Raw genomic sequence first — 24,917 nt, 5'->3', positions numbered from 1 at the left:
TAGAAAGCCAGTCTTTGTGTCTTGGATGGGACAGAACGAAGGCCGTGGGCATCACTGTGGCTGCGACTGAGGTCGCTTCAGCTGGCTCAGGAGCTCCGATCCTGAGGGTCCTTCTCCCCAGAGAAAGGCACTGGCGAGTGAGTGCAGGGCAGAGGGCATTGGGGTTTTCTTGACCTTGACCTCCCAGGAGCTGCATTGTCCTGTGGTTGAGGGAGGAGTGCAGAGGTTGGAGTCACTGCACTCACACCTCCAGATTTCTGTATTGGTCCCTGTGTATTGAAAGCCCTGAGCTAACACACCTCCAGTGCAAACCCACCCGCCCCAGGCCACGTGCTGACCCCCCAATGCCTGGCTCGCTGCCCAGAATGTGCTTGTGCTCTGGATCAGCACGCAATGAAGCTCACCCATTCATCCCTTTCAGAAACTAGATTTACCAGCAAGACCTGCACTGCTGTGTCCACTGGACCTTACCTTTCAGTGCCCAGCCCACTGCGATCCAGTGTTCAGGCCCCACCCTCCTTCCCCATCCCTTCAGCATGGTTTCATTCATCAGGTTCCCTTGTCTCTCTGACGCTGGCAATAAATGAAGCATCACTATGGGTCTGGTTATTTACACAAAAGGTATGGCTCCTCCTCATACCTTCCCATCTCCCGCTCTGCCCTGTCCCACCCACCCTTCCAGCCAATCCCCATCTCTGGCATAGTTACACCATATTCCTTTTTGCACAATGAGATGTGTACATTTTCTTTGGCTTTTTGCATAAAAGCATACTACATCTATTCTCTCCTCAAACTCTTAATTTGTTCACCGGTCTGCACTTAGGACTCAGTGGGTTCATCTTATCTCCTTTCCATGGTGGCAACGGGGCAGCTCACCCGATAACAGGGTCCCCTTCAAAGATGGACCACCCGGATGGCTGTCCCACCCTTCCCAGGTAGGCCTCGGCCCCTCACCACACGGTGGGTGGGGGAGTCCAAAGGTAGGACACAGCAGCCAGTCAGCAGTCCAGGAGTCCTTTCTCCCAATCTGCGGGAGACAGATGGTAGCTCTCCTGCAAGACTGACCATCAGAGGACTAGCCTGCCACTGACTCATTTCCTGTCCAATGGGGACAGAGTTATTTTTAATATCACTCAGTTTCAGTTCATTGACCCCTCTACCCCCCTTTTTAAAAAATATCTTTATTGGCCGAAGCCAGCTTGGCTCAGTGGTAGAGCGTCGGTCTGCGAGCTGAAAGGTCCCAGGTTCAATCCCGGTCAAGGGCATGTACATTGGTTGCAGGCACATCCCCGGTAGGGGGTGTGCAAGAGGCAGCTGGTCGATGTTTCTCTCATTGACGTTTCTAGCTCTCTATCCCTCTCCCTTCCTCTCTGTAAAAAAGTCAATAAAATATATATTTAAAAATACATCTTTATTGATTTCAGAGAGGAAGATAGAAACATCAATGATGAGAGAATCATTGATTGGCTGCTTCCTGCACGGCCCCTACTGGGGATTGAGCCCACAACCCAGACATGTGTCCTGACCGGGAATCAAACCCAGGACTCTTCAGTACGCAAGAAGATGCTCTATCCAAAGAGCCAAATCAGCCAGGACTCCACCCTTTTTTATTTCAGAGGAAGGATGGAGAGAACAATAAGAATCCTCAATCAACTCCCTCCTACATGCCCCCCGACTGGGGACCAAGCCCACAACCTGGGCATGTGTCCTGACTGGGAAGCGAACTGTGACCTCCTAATTCATAGGTCAATGCTCAACCACTGAGCCACACCAGCCAGGCATGTTTTAATTTATCTTAATCAAAAACTGGGTTTACTTGTTATTCAATGACTAAGTTATTATTTGTATTAATAGTAGAAAGGTCTATTTGCAAAAGCTTAATTATAATACTATTACCCTACCTGAAAAATATATATATATACTTACATATACACACTTTAAGGAAACTGTCCACCAGAAGAGCAGTGCATGTAATGGGAAAAGCCTCTAGAAAACCTCATCTCCGCTACATTATGGAAACATTCTCAGCGCTTCACAAATAGCTTAGTGATGCCATCAGTGACAGGGACAAGAGCACTGAAACTGAGTGAAATAAAAGGTATGGCTCCTCCTCATACCAAAGTGCCTGACAGATGGTTCAGGTGGCAATGGGGGTCACTAGCTAATTCTATGGACACTGCCCTTTCCCAAACGTGCTGAGTGCAAAGCCAATGTCATGACACAGATAAGCCCACCCCTGTTTCTCAGGAAAGACACACTTGCTGACTGAATGGGACCTTAGAGACTCTAGAGGGTACATGCCAAAGTATTCTGATGCCACCCAGCCAGCTGTGTGCCAATGAGAGGGCTGTGAATCATCTCCATATAAACAAAGGTTTTTTAAAATGAAATTTTCACATTTATTTTAACACAACTGCATTGAATATGGAAAAGTGAAATACACAACAGCATACCAGAGGCAGCCTTGGAAAAACCATGCTGAAGAGAAAATAATCAGACAGCGGGACTATGCCTGGTTTAACCCTAAAGCATTCATAGTTTTCCTTTTAAACTATATACAAATACAGTAATCGCTGAAGGATTTGGCAAAAATTTATTTCCTATTTCCAGTCTTTTAAAGTAGACACAGATCTACTTAAAATGAAGCTGAATCTGAGCACGCCAGAAAAATGAACACAAATGAGCCTCAACGCAGCGATCCCGAGTGGGGATGGGGACAAGAGGTGCTTTAGCAGGCGTCCTCGGTGCATCATCTATGTGCAGGCCAGTGTCTGCACTGCACAGGGCCCGGCCGGTGCCCTGGGCCCTGTCACAGCTCAACAGCTAACAGTGCAGAGCGGTCTTCCCAGACCCTGCATCCACGTCCAGGGAGCCCTACAGCGTGTGGATGTAAGGCCACATGTTTATTTGGGATAAACCATTTATGGAGTCACTTTAACAATGTTATCCATCCTTTCAAAGTAGGGAGGATTTTAACTGAATTAAGGTTACAGATAATTTTATTAAAATACTACATCATGACTAGCATGGTAAAATTATTTATACTCATATTTATAATATCAAAGAAAAGTTACCACCACATTATTCCAGTAGTATTAGTGTGACATGCTCATTGATTGATCCCACAGGTACGGCTCGTTCTAGGTTAGCGTGGTTTCAGTGTCTATTCTTCATCTCACTAAATCAGGCACCCAGCATTTACAGGACAAATCAACACAGTGGCAGCCACCAAGGCCCCGGACAGCGCCTCAGTGAGCCACGCCGCAAGCTCCGGTACGAATCCCGCTCCCTGTGAAAAGCCGATTCCGATTCCTCATCAGAAGGTGCTGGTGGAGGTGGTCAGACGCCGCCCAATGTAGATCCTGAGCAGAAAAGTAGAGCTGAGCGCAAGCCCAGGATCCACGGCCGGGCAGCCGTGAGCCTGTCCCCATGCCAGCGCAGACTGGCTGCACCGTTACCTAGTGTTCCCACCACTGTGCATCCTGCAGTCCTCAACACCCCCACGAAGGAGGCACTCCCCAACATGCATGAGCACATGGGATGCAACAGCCTGCTGGACGGTCATTGCACATGGCACTGACTACCAACCTCACAGGCCATGGCAGACGAGGGTGTGACTCCAGGAAAGGGGGGCGGAAATGAGGAGCCTAGCAGGCACAACAAATAGTATGCAAGGCAGCTATCGGGTGGGAAATGGCTGCAGACACCACCCTGTAGGCCCTGCCCCCTCAGGATCTAGTTGCTAGTTCTGGAGAAAGCTCCAGAAATCACTGCATCTACACACCAAGGCGAGTGTGACCTGAAAAGCATTGGACACAATAAATCTGGACACGCCGACATCGAGGAGCCCATGTGGGAAGCCACTCTCATAGGCAGAACTGTGGTCTCCCTCTGCCTCAGACTCAAGCCCTCACGCCATGTGGCACCAGCCTACATCAGCTGTCTTGGCCCCCCCACCAGTCTGTCCAGTGAGCTGCAGCCATACAGCACTGTCACCCAGCAGGACAAGTGAGGCCACCACATCATGCAGGCTGGGGTGAGCCAGAGAGAAGAGCAGCCCTGACTCCCCAGATTCATGCCTCAACACTGTCTGGGTCAAAGGTCCTTAGGATCTTTAGCCGAACTTGTGTGTTTTCTGCATCATTAGTGCAAGAAGCCAGAGAATGAGCGCCTGTGTCCCTGCTGAGGGGATTGCAGGAGTCGCAAGTGACAGGCTTTCTGCAGCAGAAAGGTGTGCAGTGTGCACACAGCAGGCCTAGAAGCGGGGCAGTCATCTGCGCCTACACATAGCACGGCTAAGGCAGCCAGCACGAGTCCCGCTTATGTGCCCTCGCCTGTACTGGCAGTGTCAGTGCCAGGCTGGCCTGAGGGGTAGGGGGCGGGGCTCCCAGGGTCACGGTCATGTTTGTTTCCTGACCTAGACAATGATAACATGGACATGTTTGCTTACATAGTTACATAAGCTGTGACTTATGGCCTATTATTTTAGCAAAATGCTTAAAAGGAAGTCTCTGAGACCTAGAACTGTCCAGCAGGCCATGCAAGATCACTTACCCTAGTCCAATGGCCAGCAGGTGTGAGAGCAGCAGAGACGGAAGGAAGACTTTGAGAAACTCAGCCGAAAAGACACCCCCCTTCTTCATGACGCTGGTGTTCCTCATGCTGAGGGTGGCCGTGCGCTTCGGGTGCCTGAACAGGAACTCCCTGCAGAGGGAAGAGCTGTGAGCTCGCTGGCAGCTCCACCTCAGAGCCACCCCGTTTCCCCAAAAATAAGACAGTGTCTTATATTAATTTTTTCTCCCAAAGTTGCACTAGGTCTTATTTTCAGAGGATGTCTTATTTTGGGGAAACACAGTAGTTCACGACGCTCCAAATACTCACTTAGGGGGGATATTTTCCGGCCGGCTGGACCAGTCCCATATCCAGTCTGAGTTTTTCTTTAGGATGCTTTCCACTTCTTTCCTCCTCTCAATGTAATCTTCTTCCGACTAAGAGAAAGTGAATGTTAAAACCGAGGAACCACGCCCCCGCCCAGCATCAGACCAGAGGCTCACTGGGAGCCGGGTCCGTGGGCTGTATCTCCTGCTCTTCCCCCTTCACGGACGGACACTGCTGCCAAAGCCCCAACTGTGAGATCTAGTGGCAGGAAGAGCAGCAAACACTGTCCCAAGGAAGCCACATGGAGGGAGGACAGAGGCGCCACAAAGACGCTGAGGGCGAGCTGACACAACAAGGAAATGAAAACTGCCAACACTGGAGCAAACAGTGTTGAGAAAGCTGCTCTCGCGAGAAATGGTAGGGAAAGCCAAACTCCTAGACTGGTCCAGCTACATTGGTAAAATGGTGCAACAATCCACCAAGAAAGGGGACTTTAACAAGTAGGACTACAAGTGCTTTTTTTTAAAATTCTGTATCTGAGCATAAAATTCGTTTTTAGAATCCGAAAGAAAAAAAAACAAACAAAAACCACTTAACATTTTAAAATTCCTCCAGAATGCAAAGCCAAACAGACATCGGGGCACCCCAGCTGGGAGTGGACCCCAGTGTCTGGGGCAGGAACTTCTGAGGGTCCTGGAAGCCTCTGGTCTAGACAAAGCTGGGGAATGAGGGTTCCTCCTGTCCTTCTGAGACCATCCGGGGACAGGCATTTCCTGAGTGCCAAGCTGAGCGCAGGAGGGCTGGCCTTCGCCACTGACGCACATCTGCTGGGGCCACCACCCTGTACTCACGGCAGAGCTCAGTGCCTGACATGTTAGAACAGGGACCACGGGCTAAAATGACCAGCCCGGTGAGCTCCTAACTAAACCGCCCACCAGTTAGCTTGGCCTGAGATAGTTTCTGGAAGCAACTGAAATGCCTGATGAGAAAGGCCCATCAGCATTCCGACCACAATGGTAGAGCTGCCTGGGTGGCTTGTAGCAAATGCCAGCACTCCCACAGACATTAAAACCCATTCACAGCCCAATCTAAGGTCAAGGCGACCGTGATTACCCACTAATGACCCAGATCCCTTCCCACAGGCCATCACACCCTCTCCAGGCCACAGGTATATGGGACAGAGGGCCCCACCCTATGTCCTACCTAAGCCCATAACCAGTCGGCCCAGTGTGAGTCCTGTGTAGAGATGTCCTCACCCCACACGTCCCAAAAAAAGGCAAGAAACACCCTCAGAGCCAGACGTTTCTCTACCGGGTCCCAGTGCCAACTGACCACAGGAGCAGATCGCATACGCACCACCCGGCCTACCTGGGAGCTGTTCTTTTCTCCGATGCTATGGCTGTCTGTCTCAGATGCTCGGTTCGTGTCCTGCGGGGTCTGTGAGCGAGGCGGGCTAGGGGAAAAACAGGACATGTTAGCATTCCCTGCATCAGAGGCAAAGCCCTGCGGACAGGGGACTGTCAGTGAGGAGCAGCTTCCCTTCCACTGGCACAAGGCCAGGGCCAGACCCACCTCCCACCTTCCAGCTGAGCTCAACAAGCGTCCACAGCCAGTCCCAGGGGACACGGCACAGCCTGAGGGTGGTGGCTTTATCACCCCCCAGCTTAGTGGTCTGTTACACAATCAATCCTGTGAGCACCTGGCCTCTGACCTCGGACTCGGCCATGCGGCTGAGTCACTGGCCGTGCTGAGGACAGCTGCTCGTGACAGCTATTGGAGGCGAGGGGCAGAAGCAGGGGAGGGGACAGGACAGTGTCCACCTCTTGCTGCATCGTGGTCCCTCCTTCCACCAGAGGACAAGGGGCCGCTGTCTAAGCCTGCTCGCCCTAGCACAGCAGCGCCCTAGCACAGCAGCACTGTGCATGCCTGTGTCTGCACCCACCTGTCACAGTGAGAACTCTTGGAGCTGCTCCGTCCAGACTCATGCTGGGCATCCAGCAGGATTTTCTCCATGTCACCATTATAAATAGAAACTGAGGCTGGCACGCTGCTGCCGTTCCCGTTACTGCTGAAGTGCAGTTCCACCCAGGAGCCTGTGGGGACACAACAAGGACAGAGTTAGATTTTCCACCCGTGACAACCAGAGGGGCTGGGGCGCACAGGATGGCTTGAGCCACTTCCATTCCCGGCTCTTGCAGCACAGCAGCTGGTCCCGTCACCCTCCTGAGGAGCGGACGTGTGTCTGCAGCAGCAGAGTCCAAATGACCAGAGAGCTTTCTTAAGAAAAAGGTGCCAACAAAAGCTGAGTTTTAAATGGTAAGGTAAGAAAAAACTACCTCTTTTCAAGATTCCCACACACCGGCGGCACAATCTCACCCTAAGGGCAAGTATTATACTTGCTGCTCCGTCTTTATTTATATCACGAGCAAGAGGAATACACCCTGGACACAACAACGGTCATTTCTGCCTGAACTTGACTAAGCAGAGGGTCCCATTCGGCTGTAGCTAAGTGAGGCTGGGAGGGCCGGGACCCAAGATCAAATCCTGGGGTTTGCTCTTGAGGAGCCAACAAGTGTGCCTGGCTTCATCCTGTGGTGGCTGCATCCAGAACCCCAGCGCATGGCCACACCATCATCTGGCCACTGTGACACGTGGGCTTGTGTCCGTGTGGGCAGCTCTGAATGCCACTTCACAAACATTCCTCCAGACTTTGTGGTGTCCACGTGCTCTCGACTCTGCTGGAGACACACCCAGGCATGGATTACTGGGCTGAAAGGTGGCAACCTGTGTTCACCGTTACCAGAACCGTCATGCCCCACCAGCAGCCAATGCGGGCGTCCCAGCATGATCAGCGGCCACCTCAGACCCAGCCTCACTGTCTTCACACTCAGGCACTGGGAGAGGGGAGCGCCTGTGCGGATTAATTTGCATTTCTCTGATTTGCAACTAAGTTGAGCATGTTTCCCATGCTTACTGGCCGTTTGGGTAGCATCTTTTTAATTAGTTGTTCAAAACTCTTTTCTATTGAGTTTTCCCTCTTTCTGTCTGTAGCAGCTCAATATTCAAGATAACAGCCTTTCTCCATCTTGAATGTGTTGCAAGTAACTTGCACTGTTTGTCTTTTCACTCTGCATCTTCTAATGAACATAAACTCTTGATTTTAATTCAGTCAGATTTTCGACCTTCTAATCTGAGGTCATGCAGGCAGTCTACTGTATTATTTTCAAGAAGCTGCACTGTTCTGGCACTCACTCAGACCAGGGGTCAGTGAGCTGAAGCAATCTGTGTGTGTGATCTGACCCGGTAAGTTTGTTCCGTTGGCTGACAAGGCGGCCTCTGCTCGGGGAGCCGGGTAGAGCACGGCCCAGACAGTTCTCCATTTTGTGCCCTAAGTCTGTGTATCTCCACACCTGTGTGTTCCTAGATCACTGCGGTGGCAGAGGGAAGGCAGAGGGAAGGCAGAGGGAACACAGTGAAAAATCCATGTTCTAGGGAAACAGCTGACTAATCATATTACAGTAATCATCTCCCACAGGGAGATGGTCCTAACCCACAGGGCCGCAAGCCAGCCACCCAGCCTTTCCCACCCGGAGTGGCACGGCCTTCGGAACGCCCACTAGCCCTCCATAGCCTCTGGCATGCTAGAGAAAGCCCTCCCAGGACACCAGCCTCCCACTGCACTCACAAAACGGCCCTCAGATTCTCAAACCAACGCGCCTGGCCTGTCGTGGGCACAGCGGCAGGCCAGGTCCGTCTTGGAGCCCAGGCCGCTCGGCATCTGCTCTGAGCAGTACAGTGACTTCAGAGACCGCTGTGTCTTCACCAAGGCTGCCGCCGTCTTCCGGGGGTTCTGATGCACCGCACCCCATGCAGCGCTGTAAACACTCAGCCTCCGTCCTCCCCTGGGACTCACGGTGACACTCGGCCAACTAGCACGCCTGCTCTGGCCGGCGGCACGGAACAGTACCACTGTGCTGGGCACAGCTCCATTTTCTTAGGTTCAACGGGTTAGTCGGATTCTGGGCCTGGCTTAATGTACCAGATCGGCTCACTACGGTGTCTGATGTGAAGTCTTCGGATACTTGTGTGGGGTTTCCACACCAATAACCAATTCTCCAACACCAACTGGCTGTAACAGTTCACGTCAGTGCTGCCCCACTGCCAGCAGTGGTGGTCAGGTCCCACAAGTTAAAAGCTTCGTCCCATGGGACTGCCCCCACATCAGACACCAGTCACAACGGGGTGCCAGGGCCCCACACTCCTGCCTGGCAGACCACAAATTCTGGGTTCCTACAATACCCACTTCCACACACACACTCTCACTAGAACTACCACCAGAACTTCACTGCCGTTCACCCATTTACTAGACAGGACACAACTGAGGAGCAGCCAATCCCAGTGCACCACCCTCTCAGCTCAGAGGTTTCATAAACCAAGCTCTAGCCCTAGCCAGTTTTGCTCAGTGGTTAGAGCATGGGCACTGGGACTGAAGGGTCCTGGATTTGATTATGGTCAAAGCCATGTACCTTGGTTGCAGGCTCAATCCCTGGGCCTGTGTGTGAGGCAACCAATTGATGTCTCTCTCACATGGATGTTTCTCTCCATCTGTCTTTCCCCCTTTCTTCCCCTCCCCCTAAAATGGAAAAAAATATCCTCGGGTGAGAATGAGCAAAACCCAATCCCCAGTCCCTCCCCTCCTGGACTCCACCCTCTCATCACTGAGTTGGTCTTTCCACCTGCATCCTGAGGCTACCCAGGGCCTCACGGTCACCTCAAGAGCAGACTCCTGTGTTCCACAGGGGCTCCATACAAGAGGGGTGGTTGACAAATAGCAAAGACAATCCTATCATTCAAGAACCCCCAAGGGTTTAGAGCTCTGTGCCAGGAAACAGAGAAACACTAAATAAAAATTTTAAATGAGGAATAATTGACATGTGACATATAAGTTTCAGGTGTCCATATATTATACTTCAAGGGCCAACTCAGAGCTCCATGGAAACAAGTATATGCTTTGTAGAATCATCTCATAAAAAGTCCTAAGCATCCTTGAGAAAGTAAAAACCCCATTCTGGTCTGTATGCAGCAAAAGCTTTGGGTCTGAAAGATGTGTATTCCAAGGAATGATTTAGTGAAGGGCAAGCTGTATTACTGACTTTAAACAACTGGAAAATTGAGAGCAAGTATGATATGAACGGACTTACATTTTGCAAGAAAGATAGGGTTACAGTTGCTTCATGACCTTAGAAAATTTCCTCAGAGCTGAAAAAAATCTGCCAAATAACCGGCTCATACTGAGGCCTGGGAAGAAACAGGTGCTGCTGCTGATCAAGGCGAGCCCTCACTCCGAGCTGCGCGCCACACCTGCTCGGATTTTACGATAACGCCACCGCAAGCCAACCTCTGAACAAGGTTGCCGAGATTAAGTGTCCACCAGCTCCAGCCCTTTCCGGACAGACCCGAGGGGATGGAGCCCCACGAGGCCACCCCACACTCTGGCCCCAGGCAGCAGGTCCCCCCAGTGCCCAGAGCATCAGGTGGTTTCCATGCTCCCAGAGGCCAGCGCACTGCACTCCCCAAGTTCTGATTTGCAGGGCTGGGCAGCACCTGGCAAACACAGTACTTTGAGAGGCAGGGCTGAAAATGGCTGGCTAGAGGGAATGACAAGTAGCCAAATAACTTTCTATAAGAACAGAGGGAGTTTGGCCAAAACTGGTTTGGCTCAGTGGATAGAGCAACGGTCTTCGGACTGAGGGGTCCCGGGTTCAATTCCGGTCAAGGGCACATACCTTGGTTGTGGTCACATCCCCAGTAGGGTGTGTGCAAGAGGCAGCTGATCGATGATTCTCTCTCATCGATGTTTCTCTATCCCTCTCTCTTCCTCTCTGTAAAAAAATCAATAAAATATATTAAAAAGAAAAGAACAGAGGCGTTTGGAGAAGGCCTGGCAGCCCAGCGGGAAAGCCTGGGCAGGGCACTGAGGAGAGAAAGGGGGACAACCACCCTAGTCCCAGGGCTTCTTCCCAGGGAGAGGTGGGAGGGGAACAAGACTTGGCTGAACAGCGATTCCCCAAACAGTGAAATAAAGTGATTCTGAACATAAGCCATCTGTTTTTTAACTGCTGTCAGTTGCCCACTGGGCTTGATGACTGTGACCATCTGTGAAATGTAGCCATTGGGCTAGAACTTAGATGTCTGAAACCCTATATGCTCTTAAACTGCATGGTCCTAAGTCCCCCCAGATAAATCATTAGGTCTCTTCATACACTTTGTCCACGGTGAGCGCCTATGGGGGGGGGGGGGTTGTCTCCCAGGGAAGGCTGGGCATCCTCCTGAAGGATGCGCTCATGCGAAGAGGGGCCTCCTGGGAAGGAAGCCAAGCGCCTCCCCGCCCCCGTCCTGTGTAAACATCGGACAGAATGCTTAGCAGTTGTGGATCTACTGACCAAAAGGCAGGCGAACACCTTGCAAGTCAACAACTCTACCTAGAACCGGCCAGGGGGTGAGGGGGGAAAACATTCAGTCCCGCCAATCCAAGGAAAGAGGCGAGTGCTGCTGTGGGTTTGGCTACTCGGCCCTCGTCAGACGTAAACAAGAGGGAACCAAATCAGAGCGGAGGACAGGCCAGGAATCCTCGGTTCACATTTCCAGGGCAGCTGCCCTGCCCCAGGGCTCCTCCCACAGGCCGAGTGGCGTGTGCCCCGCCGCACGTACACAGGAGCCCTTACCATGAGTTTCCACTCCCCGTGCAACCGCCTTTTTATAGAATAAGCGAAACAGAAAAGCCCATCTTTTCATTCCCGAGCTGGCGTTTGCATTGCCCGTGACTCAGCAGTTCCGTGCCAATCAGGGGAGGGGACCTGAGCCCCCGGGAGGACTCGGAAGCTTCCAAACTCCATCTGAACCGGGAAGGAAGATGGTTAGCAAGGAAGCAGTGTGATAATTAGAAAAGGGATGGTTGTAACGCAAAGAAAGGGTTTATGGTTTGCAAGACACCCACTGAGTCTTGTGTGAAGAAAGACAGCAAAGATTTAATCCCTGAATCTAGTTCCAACAAAATAATTAGGCAATTTCAAAATCTACGATTATGGAATTTTTTAAACTGGGTGTAGTTTTTAAGAATATGTTCTATACAATGTATTGGGCTAATTAAATAAAGCTCACTAACTTCACCTGAATAATGAACGATTTTAATATTCGTTCTGGAAGGTCTGAACAGTCCCCCTAAGCGTATTTCCATGCTCGTTTTGCTTAGTAAACTCTTGCTTCATTGAACACGAAGGTCGACGGCCACCGAACCCTCCCTCGCGCTCCCGGCCTGGACCACTGGCTGGGCCCGCAGGGGCCAGGCCGGGCGGGCCTCCAGGCGGGCGCGCGGCTGCGCAGGAAGCGCCGCGGCCCCGAGGGGCACCCAGGCCCGCAGGCGCGGGGCACCGGCGGGTGCTCCTCAGCTCCGCACCGGCTCTTCTGAAGCCACCAACCAACTCTGAGCTTTGCTTTGCGATGACTTTCCCGTGCAGGTGGGACGTGAACTTGGAAAAGCCTGTTCACTCGCCTATACCGCTCTTACCCTGAGGAGGGCAGCCAGCGGGCTGGTGCCCGCGGCTCTTCCCTTCTCCCCGGGCCAGTCCTCCCGCCAGCGGGACGGCCCCGCCGCCCGAGGCGCACAGCCCACGCCCCGGCCACCGCGCTGGCCAACGCCGGTCTGAACTACCCGCACGAACGGGCACGCGGTCCTCGGGAGCCGTGGCATCGCCACTGGCCCTTCGCTGCAGAACTCGGGCTCGTTGGGGAGCCCAATCCGTGCCCAGACCCCCCACCATCACCGCCGGGGAGCTACCCCCGCGCGGGCGGAGCAACCGGGGCCATCCGCGTCCGGGAGCCCCAGCCCGGCGTCCCGGACCCGCGCCTCGGTGAGCGGCCCCGAGCCCGCGGCGCCGCCCGCCGCCCCCGCCCCGCGCCCCGCGCCCGCGCCCGCGCCCGGGGAGGCCTCCGCCGCAGCCTCCCGCCCCCGGCGGCGGCTCACCCTGCAGGCTCTCCTCCTGCAGTCCGGGCGTCCCGCTCCCGCTCTGCGACATGGCGCCGGAGGGGGGGCGCTGCGGCCGGCGGGTGCGGCCGGGCCGGGGCCGGGGCCGGGCTCGGTTGGGTGTCAGGCGCTCAGGAGCGGGCGGCGGGAGCCGGAACACGAACGCGGGGAACCGGAGGCCGAGCGACGTCAGCCCGAGACCCCGACTGACTGCCGCGCGCCGCCCGACGCAGGGCAGATAAGCGGCGGAGAAGCGACGGCGGCGCCCATTGGCCGAGGGGGAGGCGTGCGTGTGCGCGAGGGCGGGGCGCGCGCGGGGCGCGTGCGGCGCGTGCGGCGCGTGCGCGCGCTGGGTCGGTCTGGGGCTGGTCTGAGGTTGGGAGCGCGCTTGCGCGGTTGGGATGTTGGCAAGGAGACACGAGTTGGTTGGGCGGGGTCTGAGGATCCGGGCTCTGTGCGCAGGTGCGGGGCGGGGGTCTCGTAGAGTGAGAGGCGGGCCCAGAGCGTGGGCGGGGCTACTCCGCTGGGGGCGGGGCGCCGTTCACGGGACCCGGACCCACTGGGTCCCAGGGCAGATGGAGCGGTTGGTGAGCATCCGTCCTACAGGTGGACCTACGCGAAGTGCAAGTGCACAAGGAGGCACGCAGGGCCATCTGTGATGTTGCCTGAGGGTTACTGTTCTCCCTGAAGCATCAGGCAATGAAGGAAAGGAGAAATCGAGGACCAGGGTTTGCTGGGGGCCGGCTTGTGGAACCAAACCAGGCTAGGCCATCTGTAAAGACAAATGGGACACACGCGGTGGCCACCAGCTCCGGGAGGCCTGCCCCTCACTGCAGTGACTCTCTAAGTCAGACTTGCAGAGAGTGTGTGGACTACAGGGGCCACGGCTTGCCTGGTGGCTTTGCAAACTCAGAAACCTAAAGTAACCACAAAGGATGGCCTTAACTTAAAACTCTTTAGCCCTAACCGGTTTGGCTCAGTGGATAGAGTGTTGGCCTGTGGACTGAAGGGTCCCAGGTTCGAATTCTGGTCAAGGACATGTGCCTTGGTTGCGGGCACATCCCCAGTGGGAGTGTGCAGGAGGCAGCTGATCAATGTTTCATCGATGTTTCTATATCTCTCCCTTCCTCTCTGTAAAAGATCAACAAAATACATTAAAAAAAAAACAAAACACGTTTTAACTAAAAGCAGTTTATGGCAGGTCCTAGGCTAGAATCTTCCCTGACAAAAGTCGACCTTGACCTTCACTGAGGCTGCCTATTGTCTTTTGCATCTAACAAAGCAGATCTTTGGAATGGCAGCGTAACTCCCCTTTTTCCAGACCCCTCAGGGCACAAGGGAGAGACCATAAATCCTCTCGTTGGTATGTTAATTGTAAAAGATTCTATGTCTATTTTGAGGGCCAGAAATATAATATTGGGAACTAGCTATTAATTATGTTAACCTTAAAAAAACATTGAGTCGAAACCGGTTTGGCTCAGTGGATAGTCAGCCTTCGGACTGAAAGGTCCCAGGTTCCATTCCGGTCACAAGGGCATGTACCTTGGTTGCGGATGTCGATGTTTCTAGATCTCTGTCCCTCTCTCTTCCTCTCTGTAAAAAATCAATAAAATATATATTTTTTTAAAAAAATACTGAAACCTATAAAGTATTTTTGTGAGTTTATTTGCATCAAACTGTCGACTTTTGCTGGGAAGCAGACCCTCAATGAATTGAGATAATGCTCCAGAGAATGGCGGGTTACATCTGTATTTATCCATTGCAATAATGGTTTATATGAAATGCATTGGTGATAGACTAGAGAGGAAGGAGAAAGCAAAATGGGGAAATCCCTGGGACTGGATAAAAAGTAAAATGAGGGACGCATACTTAGGTGGGTGCAGGAACAATTAACATGATAATGAAGGAATTTGTGGTATCTGTCCAGGCTCCCAGTGTCCTTGATGACTGGTGCACTAGCACTTCCGGTAGGTTGTGCCCCAAGGGGTCCAGAAAAAGGGAACTTACAAGTTACCCAGAAGTCTCAAAGGGTATGTTATCATAGATGCAAAAACTCAGATAGGCTCAGTTAAGATAAAGGTTGACGATGTCAGTGAAGATACCGGCTTAGGATATAACTACCCACCGTAACTGCTTTTTGTTAAAGTTTCATTTCAGACCATCTTTTGTGGTTACTGTAGGTCTCTGACTTTGCAAGTCTGCCATGCAGGCTTCCCCTGAGCTTGTCAGGTTAGCATGTGGCCCCTTTCATCCACAATTATAAGAAATAAAATAAGAGATATTATTCATGCTCTGTTAACCTTTACTGTTTTGTTCTGATTAAAGAAAGCACATTCTAACCTGGCTGGGACATCGGAGTGAATTCCATCCTCCTGTCCCGAAAGCTGCCGGTCATTAGGGAAAGATTTACCACCTCTTGGCAGAAACAATCTAATCCTGGAGGCACCTGCTCTTTACAACCCCCAGCCCCTACTGCCTGCAATCTGGTCCCCAAGGCACCCCCCTCTGCCACCTCCACCCCTATCCCCGCCCGCATAATTTGTAATCAGTAATTATTATACCTTGCCTGCTTTCCCATGCCTGGAATTCCTACTTTCCCAGGTAATCTTTGTCCTTGTACCTGCTGCTCTCCCACACTGCCGGCATTATTGGAATAAAGTCTAGGGGTGTCGAACTCAATCAGAGAAGGGGCCAAAATCTAAAATCCAGCCTAAATCGCGGGCCGAATGGTTTACTGAACAGTCATAAACTGTCATTGTGATGGAAACGCAGCGGAGTGCAGTGATGACAGCGTGATGCGGGCCACAGTGGAAGGCCTGGCGGGACGGATTTGGGCCGCGGGCCTTGTGTTTGACACATGTGGAATAAACGCTCATCTATGACTCAACCCCGTCTCTGCTTAATTGGCTCAAGTAGTGGCAGGCAGCCCGGACCCCCTTGCTTGTCGGGTTGCACTACCATTTTACTGCTAAGTATCCTGCAATCCCCCGATGTAATAAAAGATGGACATGTCTAACATCTTACTTACCATTCCCAGAGGTTGCCCACCTGCCTTGCTTGCTGCCATCTCCCTCATCTATCCTGAGTGGGTTTCATGTCCTTTCCCTTCATTGGCGATGTATAAATAAGGTGCAAAACTGCCATTCTCGGGACTTCTATACCAATCATTCATTTTGCTTCCCTGCAGCTGTTGACAATTTGGCTCAAATAAACTCACCAAAACTCTCTTAGGTGTGCGAGTTTCTTATGTTGACACGTGTCTCCTAGCAACTGGAAGGCCCACAACCCCTGTAACCAGCAGCCCCAATGGACTTCCCCATTTCTGTCTCAGCTGCCAGCCCAGGACCCACCAGAAGCTGCAGACCCACCAGAGAAAGCCAGAAAGCTCCCTGCCCCATCGGGGTTCCCTGCTCCAGGCTCTGTGGGGCCCGAGCCCCCATCGGGGCGCACTGGAGCCCCCCTTTCTGCCTGCTTTTGGTGCTCTGCTGGACCCAGCCACAGTTGGACTCCCGCTGTTGCAGCTCTGATGATGCAGCCTCTGCTGTCCTCATCTCAAGTCTTCCTTTTGTTAACATAAGAAACGTTCAAACCTGAAAAGAGTTTTTGTGAGTTTACTTGAGCCAAACTGTTGACAATTGCTGGAAAGTGAAATATGGTAGCACTCATACTTGGGTAAAAACTGCTGTTTGAATTTTAACCTTGCTATCTGACTTCTACCTTTGATTGCTTGCTTAAACAATAGGGTAGTTACAGGAGATTGACTCCCACTGACTCAGTAGCTTCAGGGGTAGAAACTGTAGATAACCTTTAGTTCTGCTTTTGTATTATGGGCAAGATAGGGCCACATCCAATGTCAAGCAGAGTGTGACTGGGAACCAACCCTGCAGGCTGTCCCCAGTCTTTAGAATTTAGTCTTTAGGATTTAGGAACAGACAACTGATTGGCCAGTTGTTTGTCCTGAGGGGCCAATCAGGGTTAGCCGAGGCAGTGACATCACCGACCTGAATAAAACTCCTGGACTGGGCGAATTTCGCTCTCTTCCGCCATGCTGCCAGCATGAGTGGGATAGCCTATGCTAGCATAGAGATGGCTCTTTTGTTTATTGCATCGGACTCGGCTCCCTGGTGGTCCTTGGGGATCGTGACTGGAATCCCCAGCCAGGACCATGAGGGACCCCCATTCCGAAGAGCCTGACTGGCCGCGGTAGGTGTGTGTTTGTCTGTGTTTTTGTGTGAGCGCTCTGGAGGGACTGCCCCTCCATCAGGGCTCTTACCTGGGTGTTTACCGGCTGCTGCGTCAGCCATGGTTTGAGTCCAGATTCGAATCTGTAATAAATTCTAGCATGCTTAATCAAATTGGCTCCGGTGGTCCATCTCTTGGGGACTCGCTTCGTAACATTTGGAGGCCCCAGCGAGATCCCACCAGGGGGCGCTTCTCAGTAAGCCCCTCTAAGAAATTTAAGAAATTTCACGTCCTCTGGAACATCGGACCATGCCCGGATCTGCCTGCTCGGCGCCGGTAAGTCAGGCCTGGTTTCTCTTTTAAGTTTCTTGAAGCTTCTTGTCCTGGTTTGGTACGTACCCTGTTATCGTGAACTCGGGAGGCGGGACGCCGCTAAACTCCCGGTTCGCAACCGAGGTGGTGACGACCACCGAGGCCTGGTTTTGGAGTCTGGAGACTCCCTGGTTCTGTCTGGTTTTGGAATGTGGAGACTCCCTGGTTCTTGTCTGAGTGAGTGTTGTTCTGGTCTCAATGAGTGTTGTAAGTGTTGAGAGAGTGCGGCCGCAATTGAGTGTGTGGGAATTGGTAAAAGTGTTTTCGTTTTTTCTCTTTTGGATTTGTTTTGGGCTTATTTGTTGCCTAACTGTTTATAGATTGGGAAGAAAGAGAGAAATGGGGCAAGGAAACTCGAAGGAGAGTCACCTAAGTCCCCTTGAATGTATGATTAAAAATTTTTCTGACTTCAGAAAACGGGGTGAAGGCTATGGTGTTTCTGTAGATGCCTTCACTCTCCGGAGACTCTGTGAATTGGAGTGGCCGACATTTGGGATTGATTGGCCTTCAACAGGGACCCTAGACATGGGGCCCTGCACGGGAGTCCGGCAGATAGTCTATCGAAGCCCTGGGCGTCCAGACCAAATTCCATACATTGATATCTGGATTGATGTTCTTTTTGATAACCCCAAATGGCTGAAAGAGTGTGGTTGTCTCCCTGACAAAGGAAAATTGGGAAAGAGACCTCCCAGGTCCGTCTTACTCGCCCGGCCACAGGCGAGCAGAGAGAAGCCGAGCCAGGCGCCTTTAGCACCCCCTGTGTTAGAGGCTCCTGAGGAAGACCCGATGTTGGGCCTGAAATTCCCTTGCCCACCCCCTTATGTGGCCGCTGCTGTCTCCACTACTTTCCCAAGCGAGGGGAAGGGACCTGACCCCCCAGTGAGATCTCAGAGGAGAGTGGAGTATCCCCGCTTTTGGCAGAACCCCCAAGGGCTGGTAACTTTACACTCACCAGTCCACCCGCGATGACTGCCAGCAATTATTAAACACCTTGTTTACCACAGAGGAGAGAGAAAGAATAAAGACTGACGGGAGAAAACAAGTTCTTGACGGCCATAGGGAGCTGGTTACAGATTCAGCCCAGATTCTTCCCTTTTGGCCCACCTAATTGGAACCCCAATTCAGTGTTAGGAAGGGTCTCAGAACTGTTTGTTTTAATTGGCCATTTAAGTTTAATGTAATTAATGATTACAGTACATTGTAAAATCTTTAAAAGAAAAGGAAAATATTTTGTAGGCCACTTGGTCCTTGTGTGTGTGTCAACTCTTAAGTTATAATTTTAAAATCAGTAAGAGCTTGTCAGAAAGTTCAGGGAGTTTGATTGTAGTGTAGGGGTCACCGGTTCCCCCATGGCACCTTTGCTAGCAAGAGGCAAGCGGCGGACAGCCTGATGAAAAAGCCCTGGTGGAAGCACCACCTTCAACACCTGGGACCCCTTAGACCCCCGTGCTCCCTGCCTCAGCCCACCTGGTGTCTATTCCCTCCAGAGGTTGTTTTGAATAGCTGGAGGCAGCAGATAAATTAAAACTTGTTTCCCAAGTCATTGTAAGCAGCTTTTGAAATTCCCCACAGTGAGGAGGAAACTACCTAGATGGTAATGGTAACAAGTTTACTTCAATGGCTGGCTGGGAGTCTTCAGCTAAAGAATGTGTTCATTTGCATTTGAATGCTACTCCAGTGATCTGCAGGGAGTGGCAAGTAATTCCATGGCGAAGATGCCCTAATGGCCTTGCTTACAATGTTTAGTCTTTGTCATTAGTATCAGCTAAGCAGAGTCATATAGCTACTTAAGTATGAATTGTGATTGAGAAATGTAATGTTACTTGCCAGCTTTAAAAGTTCAAAGTATAAATTGAATTAGGAAAAGTTCATTGCAGTAACTAAATGCCTAGAATATGGCAGGCTAAATTGTATTACATGTGATAAGAATAAGCAGTAATGATCAAAGATGTCAAGGATTGGTTTATTCTCATTTGTCAGATGAGGAATCTATATGATGCTTGAGCCCTATCCAGGTTGTTTCATACAGACCTAAGTAAATTTGTTGGGAATTTATAGTGTGCCTCTTGTGAAGAAGTAGGCCAAGTCATATATTTTTCTCTTAATGTAGAAAAAGTGATAGCCATATTAATTTGTTTTGTTTTGCTTTTCTCATATGTCATTGTTATTTCTAATTGCATTGTAAGCTTGAATTTGGGCTTGTACCTGCATCTTGTATTTTGTTTAAACTATAGGAATCATTTTTGGTTTCAGTCATGTGTATCTACTTTATAGATTTAAGTAGACTTCATCACAAAGGTTTATAATTTATTTAGAATTGTGTTAAAACAATGTGAAAACATGATTTAACCCCCTGTGACTGCTTGGACACTTTTCACCGTGTTCTATTAGGGGACTTAAAGGCACAGTTAAAATTCTCCTGTTCCCCTTTTCAGTCTTATCAGAATCTGAGATCTTTATCTGTAGGAAGATTTGAGGTATGGTTATAGACTTTTGAAGGACATAGAAAGAAGGTTTAAAAGCTAAAGTAAAATAGTGAAAGTTTTTATGAAAGTTGTGCATGTGATGAGAAGGAGAAACAGGGAGAGAGGGAAAGAACGAAAAAGAGACTCTGGGAGTCTGAGAGGGAAGGACAGAAGCAGAAGAGAAAGTGATATGAATGTGTAGGTATAAGTACAGAAGGTGAGGCCAGAAGAGACAGAGAAGGTCTGAAAGAAAGAGAGACTTAGACTCCAAGGGTTTTTAACCTTGAGGAAGAAGACTGACAGGACCAGGGCTCCTTTCAATTAAGCCCCCAAGGGTAACCTTACAAGTGAGAGGCAAAGCTATTAATTTCCTGGCGAGCACTGGGCAGTTTATTCAGTCTTAACAGAGCCGATGGGACCTCTAGGAAGATATCAGTCCAGGGAGCCACCAGACAAACTGACTGTTTTCCTTGGACATCAAGAAGGACTGTAGACCTAAGAAGGAACATGTACTGGAGGAACGCAGCCGCTGAACTGGACTGAAGTAGAACAACAGGCCTTTGAGGAGCTAAAGAAGGCTCTCGTCTCAGCACCTGCCCTAGCCTCGCCAGATGTCACGAAGCCCTTCCACCTTTACGTGAGTGAGGTAAGAGGCATTGCCAAAGGGGTTCTCACTCAGACTCTAGGTCCCTGGAAAAGACCTGTGGCCTATCTGTCTAAGAAACTAGACCTTGTGGCAGCAGAGTGGCCAGTGTGCCTCTGGGCAGTGGCCACCACAGCATTGCTGGTGAAAGCAGACTCTGGGCCAGGAGCTAGCCCTGACAACACCCCATGCCGCTGAGACCCCCCTTCGGGTGCTCCAGAGAGATGGATGTCAAACACCAGAATCACCCAGTGCCAAGCTCTTCTCCTGGACCAGACCTGCATCCGGTTCCATAAGACACTGGCCATCAACCCTGCCAGCCTGCTTCCAGATGATCCAGAGGAACCCATTCATGACTGCATACAGGTAACAGACGCAGTACTGACAGATGTCCGGCCGTCATCACATGAGGTACTGTACACTGATGGGAGCAGTTATGTTCAGGATGGGATCTGATATACAGGAACAGCAGTAGTCACCCTGGACCATACCATTTGGGCACAGTTCCTGAACAGAGGAACATCAGTAAACCTTTGGCCCTAATTGAGGCCTTTGATGGGGACACTGTGCCATTCACTGGGAAAGAGGGTTACCAACTCCAGCCAGAAAGGACATTATTTTAGCCTTATTTGAGGCCATCTGACTCCCAAAAGCAGTTGCAATAGTGCACTGCAAAGGACATCAGAAAGGGGAGACAATTGAAGCCAGAGAAAATAGAGCCACAGACCAAACTGCAAAGGAAGATGCCCAAAAACCAGTGGGGCCTTTACAAGTCTTAGTAACCCTGCCGGATCCCAACCTCTACACCAAAGAAGAGGAGGAATTGGCTGAACAGAAGCAGGTCATCAAAGGACCAGATGGTTGGTGGACCCTACCAGATGACAGACTGTTGGCTCTAAATCGAATGTTAGTTGCCCAGTCAAGCCAGGTTACCCACTTAGGCATCATCAAGACTCCTGAACTTCTGTGAGGCAGATACTACAAAGCTTAAGTAAGGTAAAAGCATAGTCACTAGAAGTACTGTCTGTGTACAGGTAAATGCTAAGGAAGAATAGAGGGACCCCCTGGGAATTTGGGCCCCAAAGAAATTCCCTAGGAGAGCATTAGAAGGTTGGTTTCACAGAGATTAAGCCACCAGCATTAAGGTATAAGTACATGCTAGTTTTTATAGACACCTTCCCAGATTGGGTTGAAGCGTAGAATAGAAACTGCCTCTTTAGTAAAGAAATTACTCCAGGAGATTATACCTAGATTCGAGCTGCCAGTAGTCATAGGATCAGATGACAGCACAGTCTTTGTAGCAAGGTATCTCAAAGTATAGCTCAAGCCTTAGGACAGGCATGAGTGGAACTCTAAAAAGTTTAATTAAATTTGTCCTGAAAACCGGTGAAAATTGGACCAACCCCCTGCCCTTCACCCTCTTATGGGCCAGGTGTACCCTCTAACGGGAGAGGTTCCCCCCCTCTTTTCGAGATCATGTATGGTAGAGCTCCCTCCATCCTTCCTGGGGTCAGGGAGAAACTGAAAGCTAGAATTCATAACCATTCCCTTGCTCAAGTCCTTACAGGCTCTGCAATTTACCCAGAAGCCATGCATAAGCTTGTTCCAGATACACTGCCAGTGCCCCCCTGGACCCTGTACACCCCCTCCAGCCCTGAGACTCTGTGTGGGTAAAGTTCACTGTCCAAAGACTTACCCCAACCTGAAAGGACGCTACACTGTTATCCTGAGCACGCCCACGGCTGTTGAAGTAGACGACACCCAGACCTGGCTACACCACTCCCAGCTCCTGCACAGAAAACAACCTGGATCCTGGCAACCAGCAGCCTCACCGTGAGATCCCTAGCCTGGCCTAGGAGGAGACTTGATGCCTGCAGGAGGGGAACTGGACTTCAGTGAGGACAGTACTGATGGGAACTGTGTTACTAGGGGTCTTGGTAACTGTAAAAACATTTTTTGCTAACCAGTGAGAAAGTCTGGGGCTAAGTAAGGCTAAATGTGCTAGGGGACTGGAAAGCAAGGAAGTAGGATGAGTCAATGATTTGACTCATGTACATAAAAACCAGTGGGGAATGAAATATGGTAGCACTCATACTTGGGTAAAAACTGCTGTTTGAATTTTAACCTTGCTATCTGACTTCTACCTTTGATTGCTTGCTTAAACAATAGGGTAGTTACAGGAGATTGACTCCCACTGACTCAGTAGCTTCAGGGGTAGAAACTGTAGATAACCTTTAGTTCTGCTTTTGTATTATGGGCAAGATAGGGCCACATCCAATGTCAAGCAGAGTGTGACTGGGAACCAACCCTGCAGGCTGTCCCCAGTCTTTAGAATTTAGTCTTTAGGATTTAGGAACAGACAACTGATTGGCCAGTTGTTTGTCCTGAGGGGCCAATCAGGGTTAGCCGAGGCAGTGACATCACCGACCTGAATAAAACTCCTGGACTGGGCGAATTTTGCTCTCTTCCGCCATGCTGCCAGCATGAGTGGGATAGCCTATGCTAGCATAGAGATGGCTCTTTTGTTTATTGCATCGGACTCGGCTCCCTGGTGGTCCTTGGGGATCGTGACTGGAATCCCCAGCCAGGACCATGAGGGACCCCCATTCCGAAGAGCCTGACTGGCCGCGGTAGGTGTGTGTTTGTCTGTGTTTTTGTGTGAGCGCTCTGGAGGGACTGCCCCTCCATCAGGGCTCTTACCTGGGTGTTTACCGGCTGCTGCGTCAGCCATGGTTTGAGTCCAGATTCGAATCTGTAATAAATTCTAGCATGCTTAATCAAATTGGCTCCGGTGGTCCATCTCTTGGGGACTCGCTTCGTAACAGAAAGCAGAATTTCAACGCCTGGAGACATTGCTCCGAAGCATGGCGGCTTTTCGCTTAGTTTTACAAATTCCTATCAGAAGGTTACATGAAATCCACTGGTGATAGATCAGGGAGGTGGGAGAAAGCAGAGCCAGGAAACCTCTGGGATTAGATAAAAAGTGAAGTGATAGCTGAAACCGGTTTGGCTCAGTGGATAGAGAAGCCTGCAGACTGAAAGGTCCCAGGTTCAATTCCGGTCAAGGGCATGTACCTTGGTTGCGGGCACATCCCCAGTAGGGGATGTGCAAGAGGCAGCTGATCAATGATTCTCTCTCATCAATGTTTCTAACTCTCTATCCCTCTCTCTTCCTCTCTGTAAAAAATCAATAAAATAATATATATATATACATATATATATATTTTTTTTTTTAAGTGAAATATTAGCCGAAACCGATTTGGCTCAATGGATAGAGCGTCAGCCTGCAGACTGAAAGGTTCCTCTCTGTAAAAAATCAATAAAATATATTTTTTTATAAAGTGAAACAATAGCCAAGATCGGTTTGGCTCAATGGATAGAGCGTCGGCTTGGGGACTGAAGGGTCCCGGGTTCGATTCCGGTCAAGGGCATGTGCCTTGGTTGCGGGCATATCCCCAGTAGCGGGTGTGCAAGAGGCAGCTGATCAATGACTCTCTCTCATTGATGTTTCTAACTCTCTATCTCTCTCCCTTCCTCTCTGTACAAAAATCAATAAAATATATTTTTAAAAAAATGAAACAATAGACACATGCTTCTTTTACATATCACAACTCAAAACACTAACAATAACAAGGAGGGAGCTTGTGGTTTTTCCCTAAGGGGGTCCAGAAAAAAGGGAAGTTACAAGTTACCTTGACATACCACAGACATGCTATCTTAGATAAAAAGGCGTATCTCTGCCGGGGAAGATACTGTTCTAGGATGTGACTGCATGTCTGCCTGTGGACGTGACTGCCCACCACACCCTGCTTTGTAATGAAAGGTTTTCGCTGCAGACCATCCTTCGTGGTTACTTGAGGTCTCCGGAGTTGGCAAGGCTGCCAGGCATGTAGCCCGCCGTTTCCAGTCCAGATGAGGCTGCCTGAGAGGGGCTCTCAGCTCTCCTTCTGGAGCTGGAGGTGCTGGGGCCTCCATTTTCATCCTCATTGACCCAATGAGATGCCACCCTTGTCCTAGCAGTGTCGGGGTGGCACAGCAGAAAACACACAGGGAGCAGCTGCCCCACAGACACGGGTGGCACTCGCAGAAAGTGTCCACAGACACGGGTGGCACTCACAGAAAGAGTCCACAGACACGGGTGGCACTCACAGAAAGTGTCCACAGACACGGGTGGCACTCGCGGAAAGTGTCCACAGACACGGGTGGCACTCACAGAAAGAGTCCACAGACACGGGTGGCACTCGCGGAAAGTGTCCACAGACACGGGTGGCACTCACAGAAAGAGTCCACGCCACACCGCTCCCCTCCACAGCCCTCTCAGGGAAGCTGCCGGCACCTTGTCTTCCAGCCCAGA

General features: G+C 50.8%; 1 protein-coding gene across 1 annotated transcript; it reads right to left on the bottom strand.

The window, feature by feature from the left end:
* Positions 1–2,573: 2,573 nt before the first annotated feature.
* BNIP3 (BCL2 interacting protein 3) lies at positions 2,574–13,179 on the bottom strand. The gene is made up of 6 exons (XM_036439299.2): positions 12,902–13,179; positions 6,821–6,971; positions 6,247–6,331; positions 4,882–4,988; positions 4,555–4,704; positions 2,574–3,362 (listed from the first exon to the last, which is right to left on the bottom strand). Exons 1-6 carry the CDS (start codon positions 12,951–12,953, stop codon positions 3,317–3,319), a joined length of 591 nt encoding a protein of 196 aa, XP_036295192.1. The 5' UTR covers positions 12,954–13,179; the 3' UTR covers positions 2,574–3,316.
* Positions 13,180–24,917: the final 11,738 nt, after the last annotated feature.

The sequence above is a fragment of the Pipistrellus kuhlii genome, unplaced genomic scaffold (genome assembly GCF_014108245.1).
Source record: "Pipistrellus kuhlii isolate mPipKuh1 unplaced genomic scaffold, mPipKuh1.p scaffold_m20_p_15, whole genome shotgun sequence".
NCBI classification, from domain to species: domain Eukaryota; kingdom Metazoa; phylum Chordata; class Mammalia; order Chiroptera; family Vespertilionidae; genus Pipistrellus; species Pipistrellus kuhlii.
This window is presented reverse-complemented; position numbering and strand designations above follow the sequence as displayed.